This window comes from Aulostomus chinensis, chromosome 9 (genome assembly GCF_037954235.1).
Source record: "Aulostomus chinensis isolate RoL2024-O1b breed Wild chromosome 9, RoL_Achi_v1.0, whole genome shotgun sequence".
In the NCBI taxonomy this organism is placed as follows: domain Eukaryota; kingdom Metazoa; phylum Chordata; class Actinopteri; order Syngnathiformes; family Aulostomidae; genus Aulostomus; species Aulostomus chinensis.
In genome coordinates, this window is record NC_141328.1 from 19,130,958 (window position 1) to 19,150,658 (window position 19,701).

Sequence of the window (19,701 nt, forward strand, 5' to 3'; positions counted from 1 at the left end):
TATGTGTGTGAGAGACAACTAACACACATGATACCACAAACAACCATGGCTGAGGCACAGACAGACAAACAATGACAAGTACAAAAGAAAAGATGGGAAAAAAATTGTCAAGATATTAAAAAATGACAGCCTTGCTAAGCTGCGCCGCGCGGCCAACAATATGGCTGTTTTGAGAAGATGATGCGTGCCGAGTTAATTTAGTTTTAATAAAAAGGCTAAAAGGAATGTCCTCATCATATATAAAGCAGAGTCATTTGGAAATATGACTCAGAACATATGAAGTGGTATCCGAGATGTAATTGTGTTGCATTACGATCCGCTGGGGGGAAGCTAACTCCATTAGTTCTGTTGTTACTGTCTAATTCTTTCCATCAGCTCATTGCCATTCTCCCCCACCCCTCAACCCTCCCACCACACACATCTCCATCCTTTTTCTGTCTTCACTTTCTCTCCTTTCCTCTATCATTGCTTCTTTCTGCAACTCATCCTTCCCTTCTCTTGTGATTCTCCTCTTCCATTGTCCCTACACATGACTCTATAACATCAGCCTGCCAAGTCACTGTACACTTCAATTAGAGGGAAAATCTTGACACACACACACACACACACACACACACAAAATGCAAGGGTTGCCTTCCTTTCATCTAAAAGGTTTGTGTACTTCCTGATGAAACCCAAAATGCTGCAGATAGACAGGTAGTGTGTGTGTGTGTGTGTGTGTGTGTGTGTGTGTGTGTGTGTGTGTACTTTGAGTGTGTCCTAGAGTGTGACTCTGATATCAGTCTTGGTAATCTAAGTCATTCTCTCCGCTGTATCCACACACAATGGAAGCTCGCTCCTGCTCTCTTTCACTCTCTCCGTCTCTCTCTAGCGTGCGCACGCAATCACACACACACACACACACACACACACACACACACACACACACACACACACACACACACACCAGATGGCAGAACCCCAGCTCTGGTCGAGTCTTTGTCCTCTCTCTATCCACCTGCATATATTTACCCAGTAGCGCTCCACAAGCTTATCGGTTTGTCTGTCTGCCTTAATGTGTGTTTATCTGTTTGCATATTTCCTCCCTGAGAAAATCTAACTGAAATCTCACAGTCACTTTCAAATTCTTTGATGCAGCTCAACAGGCATGCAGCCAAGGTAGTCCACCATTGTATAATCTGGGTTTCTGCTTGTGTACCAGCTCAGTTGAAATTGGGGAAATCAAACCCAAAGGGGAGGAGGAGTTGAATAGTTCAAAGACAGATGAGGCACGAGGAAGGAAAACACACCGGAGATGAACGTAGACATTAAGAATATGCAGCCATAATTTGGTTGATCAACCGGAAATGAGTCAAAATCAGGAAGATTTTGAATGAAGCTAGCTAACCATTAATAAGTTGGTAATTTACTCAGAGCTACAGCTGGGAGACCTGAAAGTGACACAAGTCTAAGGGCCCAAATGCAGCACAAGCATCAACTCTTGCTCCTGTGACACACTAAAACTATCAACACCTGCTTGAAATACACCCGGTCTGTCCGTGACATGCAATGGATCCATTGATGTAATCAGTTGGAGCAGCTACACAGTGCATGCTAGTCATTTGATACACACGTTTACTGTCTTTTTCCCCTTGTAGCACGATGTTGCAGTCCTGCAGGCATATACTGGGTTCAGCCACATTTTTACACATATATCAATTATTATTATAATCCATGTCAAACCTTAGCGTTTCTACAATTTTTCTAAAAAACATTCTGGCATTATTTACTTTTCCAGGCTTGGGATATCAAAATTCAATGACTATTCCAGATTGCTCATGACCGTGTAAGTGTCAGCTTGTATCAGACACAATGTGAGGGAGTGGAGAAACATTATGTATGGTTGTTTTTCTAGATCAAATTGATGTCTACAAATGACAGATATCTGAAAAGTAAATTCAGAACTGATGGTCTGTGTTGGAACGTCATTTAAGTACGCAAATGTGCATGTGCGTGTGAGACGATTGAAAAAGCGAGGGAGAGAGATAGAGAAGGACAGAGAGAGAGAGGAGTACATGGAGTGGAGGGTCATTGTCCTTGATTGCAGAGGCCACTCGAAGCATTAGATGTTCTTTGCAGCAATCAAGGTACTCACAAGTGTCCGAATCAGAAATCAGGAAGCTTCTGGAGAACAGCCAATCAATATCATAAACATAATCAAGGACAATGCTCCGACTCACTCTGTCTCGCACTCAACCTTCTTATTTTGTATTTGGTAACATCCCCTTGACCCCTAGAATACACACGCGCGCACACACACACACACACACACACACACACACACACACACACACACACACACACACACACACACACACACACACACACACACACACACACACACACACACACACACACACACACACACACACACACACACAGTCCTTGTGTTTGCCTTTGATACAGACTAAAACATGCTGAGTGAAGGACAATGATTGTGTCAAAACTACACATGTAGTAGTAGAACTTACTATATTTGTAATCATATACCTGATATAAATTTGTTGTGAAGATACTTCGCCCATAGTTCACATAAAAACATCAGTTACTAGCATTTCAGAGTCACCAAATCTTGAAACAATACAGTACTTTTGTGTGGTTTTAAAACAACAACCCAAACACAAATGGAGTGTGTATGTGCATGTATGTAAACAGGATTTATTTTGTCTGTAATAAATATATATCCATCATTATCAAGATGGTTTCATTAAAAAATCATGAAACAATTTGTATTTCTACAAATTGTACAACTTCCCAAATGCTCAGTACATCAGAGTTCTGTGGTCACGTCCTGGAGTTGGACAAGACAGGACTGGCAGTCTATCAGACCAAAGAGGAGCAGCAGAGCCACAGCACACGCAACCTTGATGAAAAATGTTGGCCAATCGCTGGCACAAAGACGAACCTGTGAAAGCCAATTTTTTTTTTTTTTTAAATGAACCTGAATCTAAAAAGTAGAAGCGCATCCAGAGAGGACATAGTAGTCAAGGAGGCAATGTGGATACAGAGTATAAACAACTTTTCTCCCCAAACAGTTAAAATAGGTCTTCTGGATCTAAAATGCAATTGAGATGAATTTCTGAGGCCAAAAATTATTTCACATGGACTCAAGGAAATGTCCTCAACTTAAAGTTGACGTGAACATGTTTGGAAAGTGCCTGATGGACACATCAATTAACTGTTAACTAATGGTTAATGAAGCAACAGTTAACTAAGAATTAACTAACTATTATACCTATACTGCGAATGCCACAGCGTTATATCTTGCCAGTGTGCCAAGAACAGATCCAGATCACCTTCAAAAACATCACTATCACTATCCTTGTAATCTTTCCACCACATTTCTTCAGACTCTGTACACAAATTTTTCAGACATTTCACTAAAAAAACAGACACATGCCAGCGATCACATGACCTACTTAGTTAACATAACAAATAAGGACTAGTGTTCGTCTGATCTCTGATGTTCTTCATGACCTCTATAGAACAAGGAAACAGACGATGCTGCTTTATGGTTAACACAAGTTTTCCTCCCATATAAGACACGTACAGAGAATACACATCATTGCCGTGACAGGCCCAAGTGAGTGTGAAGTACGCCATGTGTGTCTGATAAGGTGACAGAAGGACTTTGTGTATGCATTAGTGTGTGTGTGTGTGTGTGTGTGTGTGTGTGTGTGTGTGTGTGTGTTATTGGACAGACAGATGGGGTAGTCTAGAGGAACAGTTGAGGAAGGCTTTACACTGCAGCTGCCGTTTTCTCTTCTTCCCCTCTGCAGCAAACACACACATACGTACACAGGATAAAAAGTTCACTGGCACAGTGTGTGTGTGTGTGTGTGTGGGTGTGTGTGTGTGTGTGTGTGTATGTGTGTGTGTGTTTGTGTAGTGGGCTGTTAGTGTGGCAGCTGCCCACCCTGGCATCAGGTGGGCAACTCATGAGGACATGAGGAAAGCACAGCTGCTACGATATGTAAACACACACACACACACACACACACACACACACACACACACACACACACACACACACACAAACACACACACACATTTGAATGTGAGGTTCTCTATAATCTAAGGATCAGAATCTCTCAAGGACTGATATGCACATATGAACACAAACAAATGACCCTCTATGGTCCTATTACACACACACACACACACACACACACTCCCTCTAACAGTCTCCAACCTTTCCGGCATGTGCCCTCTAATCAGATGTATACACACACACGCACACACGCACACACACACAGGTTGCATCCTTCCGTGGATGTGCAAAAGATTATGTAAAAGATTAAGATACACACACAAACACATAGTGGAATAGTTCCCTGCCCTCTAATCAGACATCAAGAGACACACACTTTCAGGCAGTATGCTTCCCTTAACGTTATTACTGAAACACACACCAGATGCATGTCGCCCTTGATGTGTGTGTTTGTGTGCGTGTGTGTCGAACATACCCACCCAGTTGCTCTCCAGATGCACAGACACATGTCCGCCCATCACCTCCTGTATCTGTGCAGACACGTGTTGTGATGTGGAGGGGTTAGCCAGCTTGAATCAGGCCACCGGCACCTGACACTGGTCATCAGCACCACAGCTGTCTGACTACATCGCTGGCTCTTCCTGAGTGTCTGCATATGTGTGTGTCTGCACCCGTGACCGCGTATGCCCCGGCGGCGAGACACCGGTGATGTCGACACAGTTTAGGGAGCCCAGATTTTTCTAAAGTGGCTGGGTTATTTGTTGTTGCACATTTTTCCCTCTCGCCAATATGTTCATAATAGGAGAATGACATCATCATGAGGGAAGCCTGTTCTGAAAGATGGCAGAGCAGATGGAAACTGTGGGGCAGGGAAAATTAAAAAATCTAAAATATGCATGCATTTGAGGTCTGCCAAAAAAAAAAAAAAAAAATCAGCAGCTGTATCTTTTCACTCGACATTATCCCTTTAAGGGAAAAGCACATTTACATGTTAAAAATGATTTTTAAACTGTACTACTAAAGATTTACATTCAATGAAATAATGAAAATAAATGAAATGTGCCCATTCTTTTTCTTTTATGAGCTTCACTGTTTTGATTTTGTCTCACTGCTCTCATCGTTCTTATCTCCAGCTGCAACAGGCAGCTGTTCTCAGTGAAGAAGCTCTGATAAAAACCACTGTAACGAACGACAGTCTGAGCAAGTGTGCAAGTACCTGATAAACATACGACAAACTAGCAATTAAATAATGGCATATAAATTCATTTTTGTTGTGTTGAACCAATTCTGTGGATACTCCCTTTTATTCAGTTCAGTTCGGCCTATGATCACGTTTGTGTAATGGCAGAACACCACTCTACAAGGGTTTTTGTGATTGAAAGCTCCCCCCCCCCCGACACACCAAAACCCTTCCGACTTATCAAAGATTCATTAACTTACTAATATATCCATCTAGCTCTCCGTGCACATCATCCATCCATTAACACTGCTCTATATCCCTCCAGAGGGACAGCTGAGATAATGCCCTGCTCAAGGACACAGGGGGTAATACATATGAAGTGACAGTCCACCTGGGAATTGAACCCACAACCACAATGGCACATTAGCAGCAACTGTCTCAAATGAGCCTATGTCCCGGAGGTGGCTGCTGTTGTAATTCAAATCACAGCCAGTGATGAAGAACTATTTCTGTATCATCCCATCTTCACCTGATGGTAAGCTGCTGACAAAGGTTCAATTTTTTTCTACTACATTTTATAGTCTCAGCCGATCTGGAACCGCTGTTTTTAAGAAACAAACACTTGGCAAATGTGATTTACTCACCTTATTTCAGCAAAAACCACTGACACTTGTATATGTCCAGATATTCACCAATTATATCTTATTTCCTTGTATTAGGACTCATTCCTTCATCACTTTATTGAGTTTGTTAAATACAAGAGTTTTTTTATGTTGGAGTAGTTTTGGCCTAACTATCAATAAAGCTGTGAATATTTCTTAAAAGAAAACCATTTTAAATGTACTTTAGGTGAGGATATTGTCCAAATCATGTCATTCAAAAAACGAAGTTCTTGAGATGAATCCATTCACAGACGGCACTCTCCATCCTCATCATTAAAAAATGGGATTACATTTATGGAATGGTTTTGTTGTCATCCCTCCACTGCAAAAATACTGCAAGTGTTTTAAAGACTTGCAGTGTCTTCAGAAAGGTGCACTGAAAATGTTCTGGCACTTTTCTGGAGATTGGCAGACTTCTTTATTAAACTTACATCCATTGTATTTGTGTAAAACTGAGGTTGGGATTCAAAAAAATCCGTTAATCCTCAAAAAAGGGATGACTGATTGCATGACTGTTATTTTATCTCGGCCTAATGAATCGGGAATTGAGAGAATGCTCAAGTAGTAACTGACAGAGGAGGGTGAGGAAGAGGAGAGAGGGAATGGGGAGAACAGTGAAGGACATTGCAACACGGTCTTTCTCCAGGGACACAGATTTGTGGGCAACTCGCCCATCTCAGTTGGAGGGAGGGAGGGAGGGAGAGAGGGGGGGATAGAGAGAGAGAGAGAGAGAGAGAGAGAGAGAGAGAGAGAGAGAGAGAGAGAGAGAGAGAGAAAAACTACAGGACCCTCTGAGTACAAGTGCAGAGAAGTAATGGTCAAGGATATGGTAATTCACTCAAACACTATCACTCCCTACAGCGCTGATATTACCTTTGAAAGATCTTCTTATAATGGCCAGACACAGACACAGACACACACACTATTTTTTTCATAGACAATCTCACACAGAGAGACATGGGTCCACTGACATATTAGTATGGCGGTATTACATCTGTACCAGCACCCAGTTTCAGAACCTCTGAGATCACACGACACCATTCGAGTATTTTCTGTGAGCATGTGGACGATCATATGTGCCTACTACAAACCTTGAAGGTGTCAGTCTGTTGTGTATTCAGAGAAACTAATAGGATATTATTCTGCTAACCTCTTGTTAATGGGATAAAGATGGAATTAGCGGGCACAGGTGTTGTGCTTGTCTCTGCGTGCACACGCACGCGCGTGCACACGCACGCGCGCACACACCCGCATGCGCGCGCACCCCCGCATGCGCGCACACACCCACCCACACACACAAACACACCCACACACAAACACACACACACACTAAAGATGATCAATCATCTCTACCAGCCTGGTGTTTTTGCCATTTAACCAGACTGAGCAGCCGATGCGCTGCTTCAATCATCATCTGCCACTCTAAATGCTAGTGCTAATTAGCATTCACATGCTAAATTACCTCCTATCCCATGTTTCCAGATTAGGCTTCATCACTTTGACAGCTAGTTTTACTAAGCTTGCACAGCCAATAGACTGCTCTATTTATTTAATGTGCTAAAATAGTATGTTGAAAATGTTAGCATGAAAACACACACCACACCTGGTGATCTCCTGTGATGTTGATAGCCCAGTCATTCAAGTAGAACTCCTAAAAAATTGGGAGCAAACATGCTCAGTCAATGAAAAGAGGAAGTGATGTCTTGGTTGGTAATGTTGAAAGGTGTCTCGATTGCAGGAATTTGGTTGAGCCAAATTCCCTTAGCGGACATACCCTGAACAGGCATCAAGCGGTACTGAGCGCTGCTTATGTAGGATGAGGATCGATCAGAACGCAGCTTTAGAACTGGATTCAATTGCCAAAGTAAATATCCCATAATGCAATGCACAAACAACTGCATCCATTTAACAGAAAGGTGTCAGCTCTGCTGTAAAGTCTACATTTCAAACTTAATTAGTTTGTTGTTTGGCCACATCATTGTCAACTGTTACCATGGTAATGCTTCTCCAGCTAACAAGGATGCTCTCAGGAAGTGATGTAACCACACAATCTGATACATACTGTATAAAATGAGGGAGTAGTACATAACACATGACTGTAGATGCAGCATTGGACCGGAAGAGCCAGTAGTACCCTGCTAAGACCAGGGGATTCAAGTAGATACTGAATATTTGCCCGATACAGACTCAAACATCTGTATTGGATATCACACAAATACAGCCGATCAACTAAATTTAATTTGTGTCTGTCCGTGTCATGCATCTGCAGTTTGCCAGTAGATCAGTAGGTTACATTTTGCTTAAAAAGACAGCTAACAGTATGAAGAGAGCTGCAAGTACTTCCTGCATAATCCTGACTTTTATTACTACGTTCACTTGTATTTACTTGTTACAATTTGTTTTATGCTGTTATGAAAGCAGTGTTCATGTCAAGCTTGATGGTGCCAGTCACTTTCGCACAATGAAACACTGATGTCACACTGGTGATCGATATTGGCCGATATCCTCTGGTATCAGGACTGAAAGTCAGATCAGTGCATCCCGAGTTGTACACCTAGTGGTCTTGATACATACAAAAGAGGCTCTAGAATGCTCTGAGAGGTCGCTAAAGGCTTTTTTCCTCCTGGTTTGTCTTTTTTTTTCTTTTTTGGGTGTGAAAACTGGATTAGGTTCTTAAAGCTTCAAATACATATTCAACTGAAATAATCTGTCAAAGTTGTGAGGGAAAAATGACTGTGATGAAATTTACTACAACTAATTGCTTTGAGCAGTTACAAGTAGATATTAAGTTTTATGTCAAGTGTCTCCTATCTACATAGATGGGAAGATCCTGACTCAGTTTGAAAATCTAGGGAAGCCTAAGTTTCTTATTGTATATTATTAAAAGGCTGATATAATAAGGCACCGTATGTAAGCCAGAACAGTCTTAATACCTGTCACAGCTGTCAGAAAGGAGCAGAAAAGAACATGAGCCAAAGAGCAGATTGGATTAAGGAGGGGATGCACAATAGGAGGATACAGGGCAGGTGAACTCCTGGTCCACCTCAGTGGCCCCACCAACCCCCCGATGTCTCACTTGCCTCCCTGTCTCAAGGCAATGAAGTGCCAGCATGGCGTCAATCAAGCAGCTGGCACAGTTACCTCAGTGGCGCTGTACTCCAATCGGGCCTGTCACTCAGGCTATCTTCCAAGATAGAAAGGAGAGGGAAAAGTAATTGGATTTGCTGCTAGCAGTGAAATGATGAAATGACATGAAACCATTTCCACCTCAACCCCCCCCCCCACACACACACACACATAGACACACACTCACCTATCCACCACTCTGAGTAAATCTACCTTTCTCTCTGTGTCTTGCTTGCCTCTTTTTGTTTCTAAAATCTGGAAATACTTCAGGCTGTTGAGAGTTTCTTTTCATCTTGCCTGATGCGCCGAGAGTGCCTTGTTCTCCCAGGTAGACAAAAGAGCAGACAGAATGAGGTGAATGAAAGGATTTCCAGGTTTTTACCAAGATCTGAAGAGGTTTTTTTTCTCCTTTTTTTTTTTTTTAAAGGATGTTTCTGGCAAGCAGCTCAGAAGGCAACCCATAGTGCAATTTCATGCTGTTAAAAAGTACTGGTACCCCACCTACACCTTGTCTCCCAACAAAGTGGTGTACTGTGGTGCTTGAAAAAAATGTAATCATGTGTGGCTTTGAAGTACTGAGCAAAGAACAGGAGTGTATACTGCACACATACAGTAGGGCCACTGGCTGGCGGGCATGAGAGACGTCTGACTGGCAGAAGCATTCTACAGCCAGGGCACTCCTCCCTAAGTCCCAATCACTTCTACAGTAGTATTCTACTGTAAACCTTTTTTTACATGATAGCAGTGGTATTTTTAAGTGGACAATTTCTGAGATGCATCATGGTAATTTTCTTATATATAATCTTTAATATTCTTATACAGTGGGGCAGGTTGTCCCACTTAAAAAGATGAGAGGTCTGTAATGTTCATCATAGGTACACTTCAACTGTGAGAGACACAATGCAAAAAAAAAAATCCAGGAAATCACATTGTATGATTTTCAAAGTATTTACTTGTATAATGGTGCAGAAAATAAGTATTTAGCACCTACAACCAAGCAAGAATTCTGGCCCTCACAGACCTGTTACTTCTTCATTAAGAAGCTCTTCTATCCTCCACTCATTGCCTGTATTAATGGCCCTGTTTGAACTTGTTATCTGTATAAAAGATACCTGTCCACACCTATAAACAGTCAGACTGGAACCTCTCCACCATGGCGTTGTCTAAGGACACCAGGGACAAGATTGTACACCTACACAAGACTGGGATGAGCCAATATACAATAGGCTGGCAGCTTGGTGAGAAGAGATCAACTGCTGGAGCAGTTATTAGAAAAAGGAATAAATAAAAGAAAGATGACTCTCCCTCCACCTGGGGCTCCGTGCACCTCGTGGGGTACAAATCTTGAGAACGGTGAAGAAACAGCCCATAATAACTACACAGGGGGAACTTGTCAATGACATGAAGAGAGCTGGGACCACGGGAACAAAGGTTACTATTTGTAACACGCCATGTCGTCATGGATTAAAATCCTGCAGTGCTCAAAAGGTCCCCCTGCTTAAGCCAGCACATGTCCAGGCCTGTCTAAAGTTTGCCAGAGACTATCTGGATGATCCAGAGGAGAATTGGGAGAATGTCATGTGGTCAGATGAGACAAAATGGAACTCTTGCCACTTGCTGTGTTTGGAGGGGGAAGAATGCTGAGTTGCATTCCAAGAACACCATACCCACTATGAAGCATGGGGGTGGAAACATTATGCTTTGGGGCTGCTTTTCTTTAAAAGGGGACAGGGTGACTGATCCATATTAAGGAAAGGATGAATGGGGCCATGTATCACAAGATTTGGGGCAAACACCTCCCTCCATCAGTGAGAGCACTAAGGATGAAATGTGGCTGGATCTTCCAGCATGACAATGATCCTAAACACACCGCCCGGGCAATGAAGGAGCGGCTACTTAAAAATCATTTCAAGGTTCTGGAGTGGCCTAGCAAGTCTCCGGACCTCAATCCAATAGAGAATCTATGGAAGGAGTTGAGAGTCTGTGTTGCCCAGCTATAGCCCCAAAATATCACAGCTCTTGAGAAGATCTGCATGGAAGAATGGGCCAAAATACCAGCTAAAGTGTGTGCAAACCTGGTGAAGACCTAAAGGGAACATTTGACCTCTGTCATTGCCAAGAAGGGTTACATTACAAAGTATTGAGGTGAACTTTTGATATTGATCAAATACTTATTTTCTGCACCATTATACAAATAAATTCTTTGAAAATCATCATCAATCAATTTGATTTCCTGTTTTTTTTTTGTTTGTTTTGTTTTGTTTTACATTCTGTCTCTCACAGTTGAAGTGTTCCAGTGATGAACATTACGGACCTCATCTTTATAAGTGGGACAACTTGCAGGATGGGTCGCTGCAAAATACTTTTTTGCCCCACTGTATATTCTCTAATATAATCAGTGTGTGTGTGTGTGTGTGTGTGTGTGTGTGTGTGTGTGTGTGTGTAAAATAAATGTTTTTAAAGGATCCGTGTAAGTGATAATACTATTATGTAATCAAGTGATAGTGTGGGACCTTTTTTTTTTTTTTTTTAAAGATGGTGAATTTACCATGAAAATGTCAAATGGTTGTAACCCAGGGGCTTGAGCAGTCAAGTCATTGTGATTAGTCTCACTGAAGAAAAGCAGCAGATTTACACAATCTCATGATTCTCACACTGTCAAACATGTGAGACACAGACACACACACACACACACACACACACACACACACACACACACACACACACACACTTTCAATGGACTGTCTGGGTTTAAGATTTATATGAGTGATTATATGTTCATAGATCAATCAATAAAGAGTGTCCAGCAGTCAAGACATGCTCAGCACCCATTTAAGGAACACTGCAGGAATGCTAACAAGTGTGAGAGGGGTGTCTATGTAGACATCACACACTGCAACTTTACATTTCATGAGTCCAAGAAACAAAGTTTAAAAACCCTTGCCATCTCTCTCCATCCCTTCCTTCCATCCAATTCCACAAATCTAGTCCCATCATTTGACAGTTAGACTGGGAAAAACCCAATCTACAGCTAAAACTCCCTAGAAAGACCTGACAGGCACCAGCTAGCAGCTGAATCGCTGCTGATATATTGTAATCGGTGTCCCGTCTCGCCAGATCCCCTGGTCATATAGACGACTGTAGCATCTGCATTGATCTGTATGAGGCCACTGGCAGTCACAATCTTCATATTCACCTTCCTCCCTCCTTTTCTCCCAGCACAGGAAGACACGCCGTCTAAGGGGAAATGGGATTCCGATGAGCGGGATGTCTTCCAGGATCTGCTGATCCCCACAAACACACACACATACACACACACTGCACGCAGACACAATCATTTATCTGCACATAGACACAGTCCAGGGGTCAGGCACAAGGACTAGTGGGCTAGGTTTCAGTTGACTTAGCAAAACACCAGAGACAGGAAGCTGTGAGAGGAGTGTGTGTGTGTGTGTGTGTGTGTGTGTGTGTGTGTGTGTGTGTGTGTGTGTGTGTGTGTGTGGTGCACATTATCATAGCCTTTATAAGCACAGCTGACAGCAGCATTACAGCAACAAATATCCTATCGCCTACAGAAACACACAGACTTAATACCTAAACTGTCAAACTGTGGCGGCTGAATATTTTAGTCGACTTTGCCAGAATTTGACGGAAATAAAAATGTAAACACCAAAACTTTTTGAAATAAAAACATCATGCTGCCCAACTGTAAGCACAATGTTTCTAAAAAAAAAACGCAGGGGGCATTATTTAAAACCTTTCAAAGGTAAATGTGGCTGACATTGAAGAGTGGATTTTGCGTGTATATTTCTTCAATTATTTCCATCCTCAGGTGACTGTTTTATTCAGTTTTCATGATGCTTGTGACACACACTCCCTCATATGAGGCATCCTACAGAGCCGGAGAGGCAGAGAAAAAAGGCCGGGGCAACTCTGTTGGATCTCACATGAAGGAGCAGCTGATTGGCACACACAACATGTGGTCTACTCAACATGGTTACTTTAGGAGCACACACACACGCGCACACACACAGACAGACTGCATGCTGAGAGTATGCTGAACATAATGGGAATGCATGCCTGTGATTGATGACACATTTTTGGGACTTCGATTGTAGATAAAAGCTTGCAAGCAAACACACATTTTACATGCACAAACACACACGCACGCACGTACACACACATACACAGGTTTTCTCACTAACAGAACTCAGAAGACACATAAAAGATCACCACCCACTGGATAGCCACTCAGAGACCCTCTGGGGCTCTTGACAGTCCTATGACTAGATTAACTCTCCCAAGACGAAACCCAGAGAGCTCCCGTATGACGAGCAGTGTGATCTCCAAATATCAGCTGGCTTTGTCACTGAAACATTATTTTATGGCTGAACACTTGATTTACAGCAGCTGCGACTCTTCTTTTTCACAGTCTCGTTTCAAAATCATTCAAACTTAGAGCTAAAGCAGTGAAAACATTGGCAGACACTGATGATAATTTTACATTCATATCTTCTAAGTCACTGTCATTCACCAAATAAGGTTGGCTATGATGATGGACAAGTGATGAGTGCACTGCAATATCAAAGCCGTACTTTGTACAAAAATTATATATTTTTTCCTTTCAAGTACTTAAAAATTAGTGCCTTCAGCTCAAGATGCATCGCTTCTGTGACTCTAGAATTCAGAAAGAGCCAGCCATGTATATTTCACTCCAAGCTAATAGTGACTACTGGCTAACAACAGCACAACGGTAGCACCAAGTATGGCCAGCTGGAGCATTCAGTTGGACCAAGTCACTCACGCCCGTCCAGGGTTGTTCACAATACCACAAACTTTTCCAATTCGGCTGCATGTCTTTGTCGGAGATGCAGATAATGTTTGTGCTATGTTACCAGCACACACTGGTTTGCTTGAGGCCAGTCTCTGCCAAACAGAATAAGTTCCAGGCAAATGAAGAGGCCGTGCCTGTTATCTGAGCTATTATTATGTGCTGAAACGAACAGTCCAGCAAAATTGATCTGAACAACTGCTGTTACCACTGGTAACTGTGGGTGTCACCAAATCAGCCTGGACTGAAATCTTAAACTTTAGAGAGATAGCACTACACTGAATTCAGCAACAACTCCACATATGGTTATGGAAACTCATTTACATTATTTTATTCAAATCTTTGTCAAAACTTGCTATTTTCAATGTGTACATTGCTACTGCCTTGAGGTGCCTGTTTCACATAGCAAGGGGGACTTGAAAATTGCAGCACAAAGAAAAGGGGTGGAGAATGCAGACTGAAATAGTCACCCAGCAGCAAGCTTATGCCTGCAGCAATCTTCCAATGAGTCAGACTAATTTAAAGACAACATAAGCCAATAATGTTTGCAATTACATTGTTGATGACAACACCATTTGTCAGCAAAGCAACAACCACAGTTCACTGCAAATAAAACAACATCAAAATTCCAGATAGTGAAAACATTTACACATGTACACACACTGACAAAATAGGATAAGCAGAATCCCCATTTCACTCATATTTCATCATAACTGTAACTGACTGACACAATGACTGCACAATGAATAAAAAGTCATTCATGGACAAAAGCCAAACTATTAAAATGCACAGCAGTCTTGAAAGAAAACTGCACACAGCCCTGACTGAAGTCCATAATTCACCAAAAATGCCACCAAAAAATTCACAGAACAACACACACACACACACACACACGCACACAGAGAGGCTTACCTTCTTCATGCGCCCACTGCGAGTACCAGTGAAAGCCACTGTGTGACCGCGGTAGTCGTAGGCTGCCACAGAGGTCATGCCATCGTCCTTGTCCACGTAAAGAGGGATGCCCTCGATGGCCGTAGTGCCCCCTAGAGGCTGATTGAAGTCCTGGCCACAGAAGTTATCATCTATCTGCAATGGCTGGATTGTGAAAGACAGAGAGACAGAAAGCCATTAACTCCACCATTAACACTTTTTAAATCCCCTTTCTCATTAAGCTAACATTAATTCTTAAAGATAGAGGAGGCGTTCGATCTCCCCAGCGCTTACTAGACATTTTATTGTGCTGGAGTGAAGCCACAACGCTGCAGATTTAGTGAGGAGCGGTGTGAAATTAATGGGCATCATTGGGAAAATTAACTTCATTCTTCTCTTTTGTTGACAGAAAAGGTGAGAAAGTGATACCCATGTCTGATTAAAGACAAAAATAACGCCACGCCAGTGTGCAGTTGAAGCTTCGGTAAACTGCAAGTGGTGTAATACATGATGTCAAAACAAGCAATTAAGCATCTCAGCATGCTCTGAATGGATGAACAAGTGTTTGCTAATGTTTTAAATATTGATTCCTTTGTATACTGCCTTGGCAATGTAACTTCTAATAGGAGACGAGCCAACACGGAGAAAATCAAACGGAGCAGGAACAAACGTGAGGAAGGGGAGGGGGAGGGGAAGGGAGGGCAAACACATGAGCAGGACATGAGGAGATGCCAGGGAAATGGCAGGGAGTAAATTATAGGTCAGATTAGCATATTATAATCAAAGTGTCTCGTATACGTACATTGCTACAGTGATATGTTGATATGTCACGCCTAATTTATGTGTGTGTGTGTGTGTGTGTGTGTGTGTGTGTGTGTGTGCATGTGTGTGCATGTGTGTGTAATAGGCATGACATTCAAAGCGTGTGATAGCTAGGTATGCATCAGGGGGTTCTCCGAGCACTGACATGTGTAACGGAGCTAATCAACAGTATCTGTATTAGAGTGTCAACCCACACACGCACAGAAAGTAAGCAAGAGCATATTCACAGGATTTAACACACATCACAGCAAACACACAAAAGCAAAACTCAGCTCAAGACTGCTGCACCAGGTTAATGGCCTACAATATTCTGTCTCTGTTTTCATTGGCAATAGGTTCTAACCAATTTGGGATTTTTGAGCCCAATACTGATTTCAAAGCCCAAAAAAATGTATACATACATTTATATATACATATATACATAAACATATATACATACACATATACATATATAATTATATATACATATATAATTTTAGGTACTGATATGTCTATGAAAAGAGAGCCTATTTCTTTAACAAATGACGTGCTTTTTCAAAAAATATCTAACAATGTCATACATGACTATTTAAATAAAGACCAAAATAAAATACTATAATAAACAAGGCAGAAGCACCAGAGCGCTCTCTGCTAGACACTCTACAGTACACCATTTTTTAAATCCCCATAGGCATTGTTTTCTGCATTTTATTTGCTTTAAAAGTGGTTTCTAATAGCAGCACATATTGGAAAACACATATGCTGATGCAATATATCCGTGCTAGCCCTGTGGAAGGCGGATAAGGGCAAATATAAAAGTTGGTCCCTAATTGGAAATTAACGGCACACACGTGGTTGAGTTCACACCACCCTACTGCTTCCAGAGTCTACTTTATTTACACTCTTTTCTTTAGTTGCTGTATGTTAGGAAGATAGTCAAAACCCCCAAATTCCCATGTACTCACTTGTGTCCAGCCATTGAAAAACCTGACACAGCTGCTGTTAATTGGTGTGTGTCTCTCATTAAGACTATACCAGCTCTGAGGTTGATGGTGTTCACAAACTGCCTCATGAAGAAGAAGAAGAATGAAAGTGCATGGGCCTCCTCCTCTCAGTCCCTTCAATCTTTACACATCACACAGAGGGACATCCAAGACGCAGCATATTCTGCAACTTCCTTAGTTTCTAGTCCCTGAGGGATTCCTACATGCCTTGGGTACAGAGTTGATGAGATCACCTGCAATTATCTACATACTGTATATCCGGAAAAGGCCTACAGCCTATTTTATTTCACTATGGAACTCAAACTCGAACGTCTCTATCTTATACATCTGTTAATCCACAGCATACCTTTTGCAGCATGTCCTGCCTCCCGCGCACTCTACACAGGCGCCATCCCCAAGGGGTAACACCGGACAATGTCTGGACCTGATTCTCTGAATGCTGTCCACAGTTCACAAAAGAAAACTGCTAAAGCGAGACACTGAGACACAGTGCTTTTTGGCTTTTGCATGATGTGTATAAACATGTTCTCATTTGTGGAACTATTGAGTGAGTAATTTGACAGGAAGAAAGGAGGACAAACGGAGCGAAACGAGAGCAAGTAAACACAAGTAAGGCAAGTGAAGCGACGCAGAGAAGATGGAGCCTGATATGAAGAGAAGGAAGAGGAGGAGGAGGGTGGACAAGTGGAGCTTAAGAGACAGAATAGTTTGGAGGGATGGTCTCCATTCCTGCAATACTGCCTCCCTTGAGTCCTCCGATACAGACAGAACAGAACCAGAACGCCTCGCTTTTGTTTTCTTCAAGGGGTCACAGGGACTAGCCGGCGGGAATCTGTTTCTCGCATGCCTGCTGCAATCTCAGATCTTATTTCCTTCCTTCCGTTATTAGAATGCTGATCCTGATTTCAGGCCACTAGATGGTTGAGATAAATAAAGGGTATCAAAACCATTCTGGTCCCACTGTGTCCACTTTGTGTCAAACCTGAAGTTTTAAGCGGCATGATCAGAGTATAAATTGTTTAATATAGTAGCAGGTAATATTATCATTCATCTCTGATATATTTATGCGGTGCGACTCAGACTTATAAACTAATCTGCATTCCCGGTGTCTGTCTAGCTTAGGCACGCAAAAATGAGATCGCCATCTTCCAAGCACTTTCGTCGACATGCTGAGGATGCTAATGGTTTGTTATGTTTAGCCTGACTTGCATCATTACCATAGAGTCAACAGCTCAGATTGAGGCACAGTGGAGCATTCAGTCGATGTGTTCTCTCTGCAGACAAATGCGGCCTCACACAGACCTGACATCTGCTAGCTGTTGTGTGCCTTGTAGACATGTAGTTCCAACAGTCTGTCCACTCTATCATCCCCCTTCAGCAACTCACTGATGTCCAGACGCTGAAGCATTTTCACAAGTCAATAATATGGAGGTGAATAAAGAACCTCGTTTGAAGAAATAATAATTTAACCAATTTTCTGTCCAGGAGCAGTATTTCAGAAACGGTTCCATTGTTTGGTATCCTAACTTCGGGCAAGAAGTGTGTTCCAAAAACTTAATGACTTTACAAAATCTTACATCAACTCTCCTAATTTTATAGTAACCATTGATTTGTTCTAACTTTCATTTTTCTACCACCTGCTTTTGGCTAATGTGCTCTCTTTGCTTTACATGAATGATGAAATGTCTATAGGCTGAGACGTGTAGTAGACGCTAACCATGTGTTGTGGTTTGATGATGAAATGCCAGTTGAGCCTGAGACACACTTCGAGATGTACGTGATGTGTTTCATCGGAGGCATGGACGTTTTTAACCAGCCACACTGGCTCTGTTTGTTCTGGCCACAGATATACTGTATGTACTATATGTCTGAGGTTCGACCGTCCCGCAGCACAAACAGAACCGTTGCTATGGAGATTCTGTTATTTCAAATACCTAGAGGATGGCGTCAGTATGCATTAAGGAAAGAAAAACAGAGCTGACAGTGATGTTTGTGCCTTCCATGATGGACATGGTCAATGTAGCTGCTTGAACTGAATTCAGTGCTGATTGACTGTAACAAGTGTCACTATGGCAACATTACGTGTTCTGGGTGGGCCCAGTGTGTTTCAAGCTTTAGTCGTCAGATGCTACTGACAACTAGTTATGCACAGATCACTCTGACTCTCTCATCCACCCAAAGGAATTACTTTCTTGTAGTAATGGCTATTTCACTCCAAGACTATGCTGCCTTTGTAATTAAGTGGAGCAGTGCATAGGAGCCTCCCCTCCATTTGCACAAATGCAGACCCAAACCTTAGAGGACCCTCCACTGGGCTTCACTGTTGCCTGCAGACACTCTCCAGTTTTCCCGGCAGCTCTCTTCCAGCCAAATATTTTACATGTACACTCACTCAGTACAGATGACTTGCTGCCAGTATTCTGCACTCCAATTTCTTTGCAGAGTTCCTTAACTTTCCACCTTGGAGGAATGGCTCTTGCCATTCACAAAGACACTTCAGACCAGACCCCTCAAATGAGGGCAAGAGCCACACCGTGATCCCCCTTTTCATCATGGTTAGTAATTTAAGATGCAACATTAATACTCTTTAGTTTATCTTTACATCAATTATAAAAATATAACAGAAAAAAACATAAAAGGTGTACTGCAGATTTGTGCAAGATCTTCATGTGTGTTTCCTGCCTGTTTCTTTTTACTTCTGAAGGAGAGCTTGGACAGCACATCTGGAAAGACCTGCCATGAAATTTCTGCCAGTGAGGCATCACCGATGCAGGACAAGCAGCCTGCATCTTGTTGCTAAACAATCACACTTGACACGGTGTAAGAGCATTTTTAGAAGCATTCTTCAGCAACATGACCAGAATGACTGGCCTGAGCCCAGTTGTGCCCCTACACAGCCGTTTGTCTTCAACTTCTATCAGGTTGTTTGTCATCGGCAGCTGTTCAGTATAATTATTTCATCTTTCACTGAGCACTTTGCTTACAAATTCCTGAGGTTTACTTGTGAAATGGTATTATGTTGAAGTATTTCACAAGAATAGTTCAGTATTAGTGGACCGTATGCCTGGAAGTAAAAAAAAAAAAAGTAATATAACTGACTTATTGAAGCAGAGAACAGAATCTAATACAAATGTTTT

The 19,701-nt window shown here is 42.1% G+C and overlaps 1 protein-coding gene across 4 annotated transcripts in view; it reads right to left on the bottom strand.

The window, feature by feature from the left end:
- The window catches only part of plxna1a (plexin A1a), a 263,617-nt gene that overhangs the window by 189,619 nt on the left and 54,297 nt on the right, over positions 1-19,701 (bottom strand). For all 4 annotated transcript variants that reach the window (XM_086214083.1, XM_086214081.1, XM_086214082.1 and 1 more), the window contains exon 3: positions 14,742-14,924. In XM_086214083.1, the coding sequence (XP_086070209.1) occupies positions 14,742-14,924 (183 nt within the window). The remainder of the gene's footprint in view (positions 1-14,741; positions 14,925-19,701) is intronic.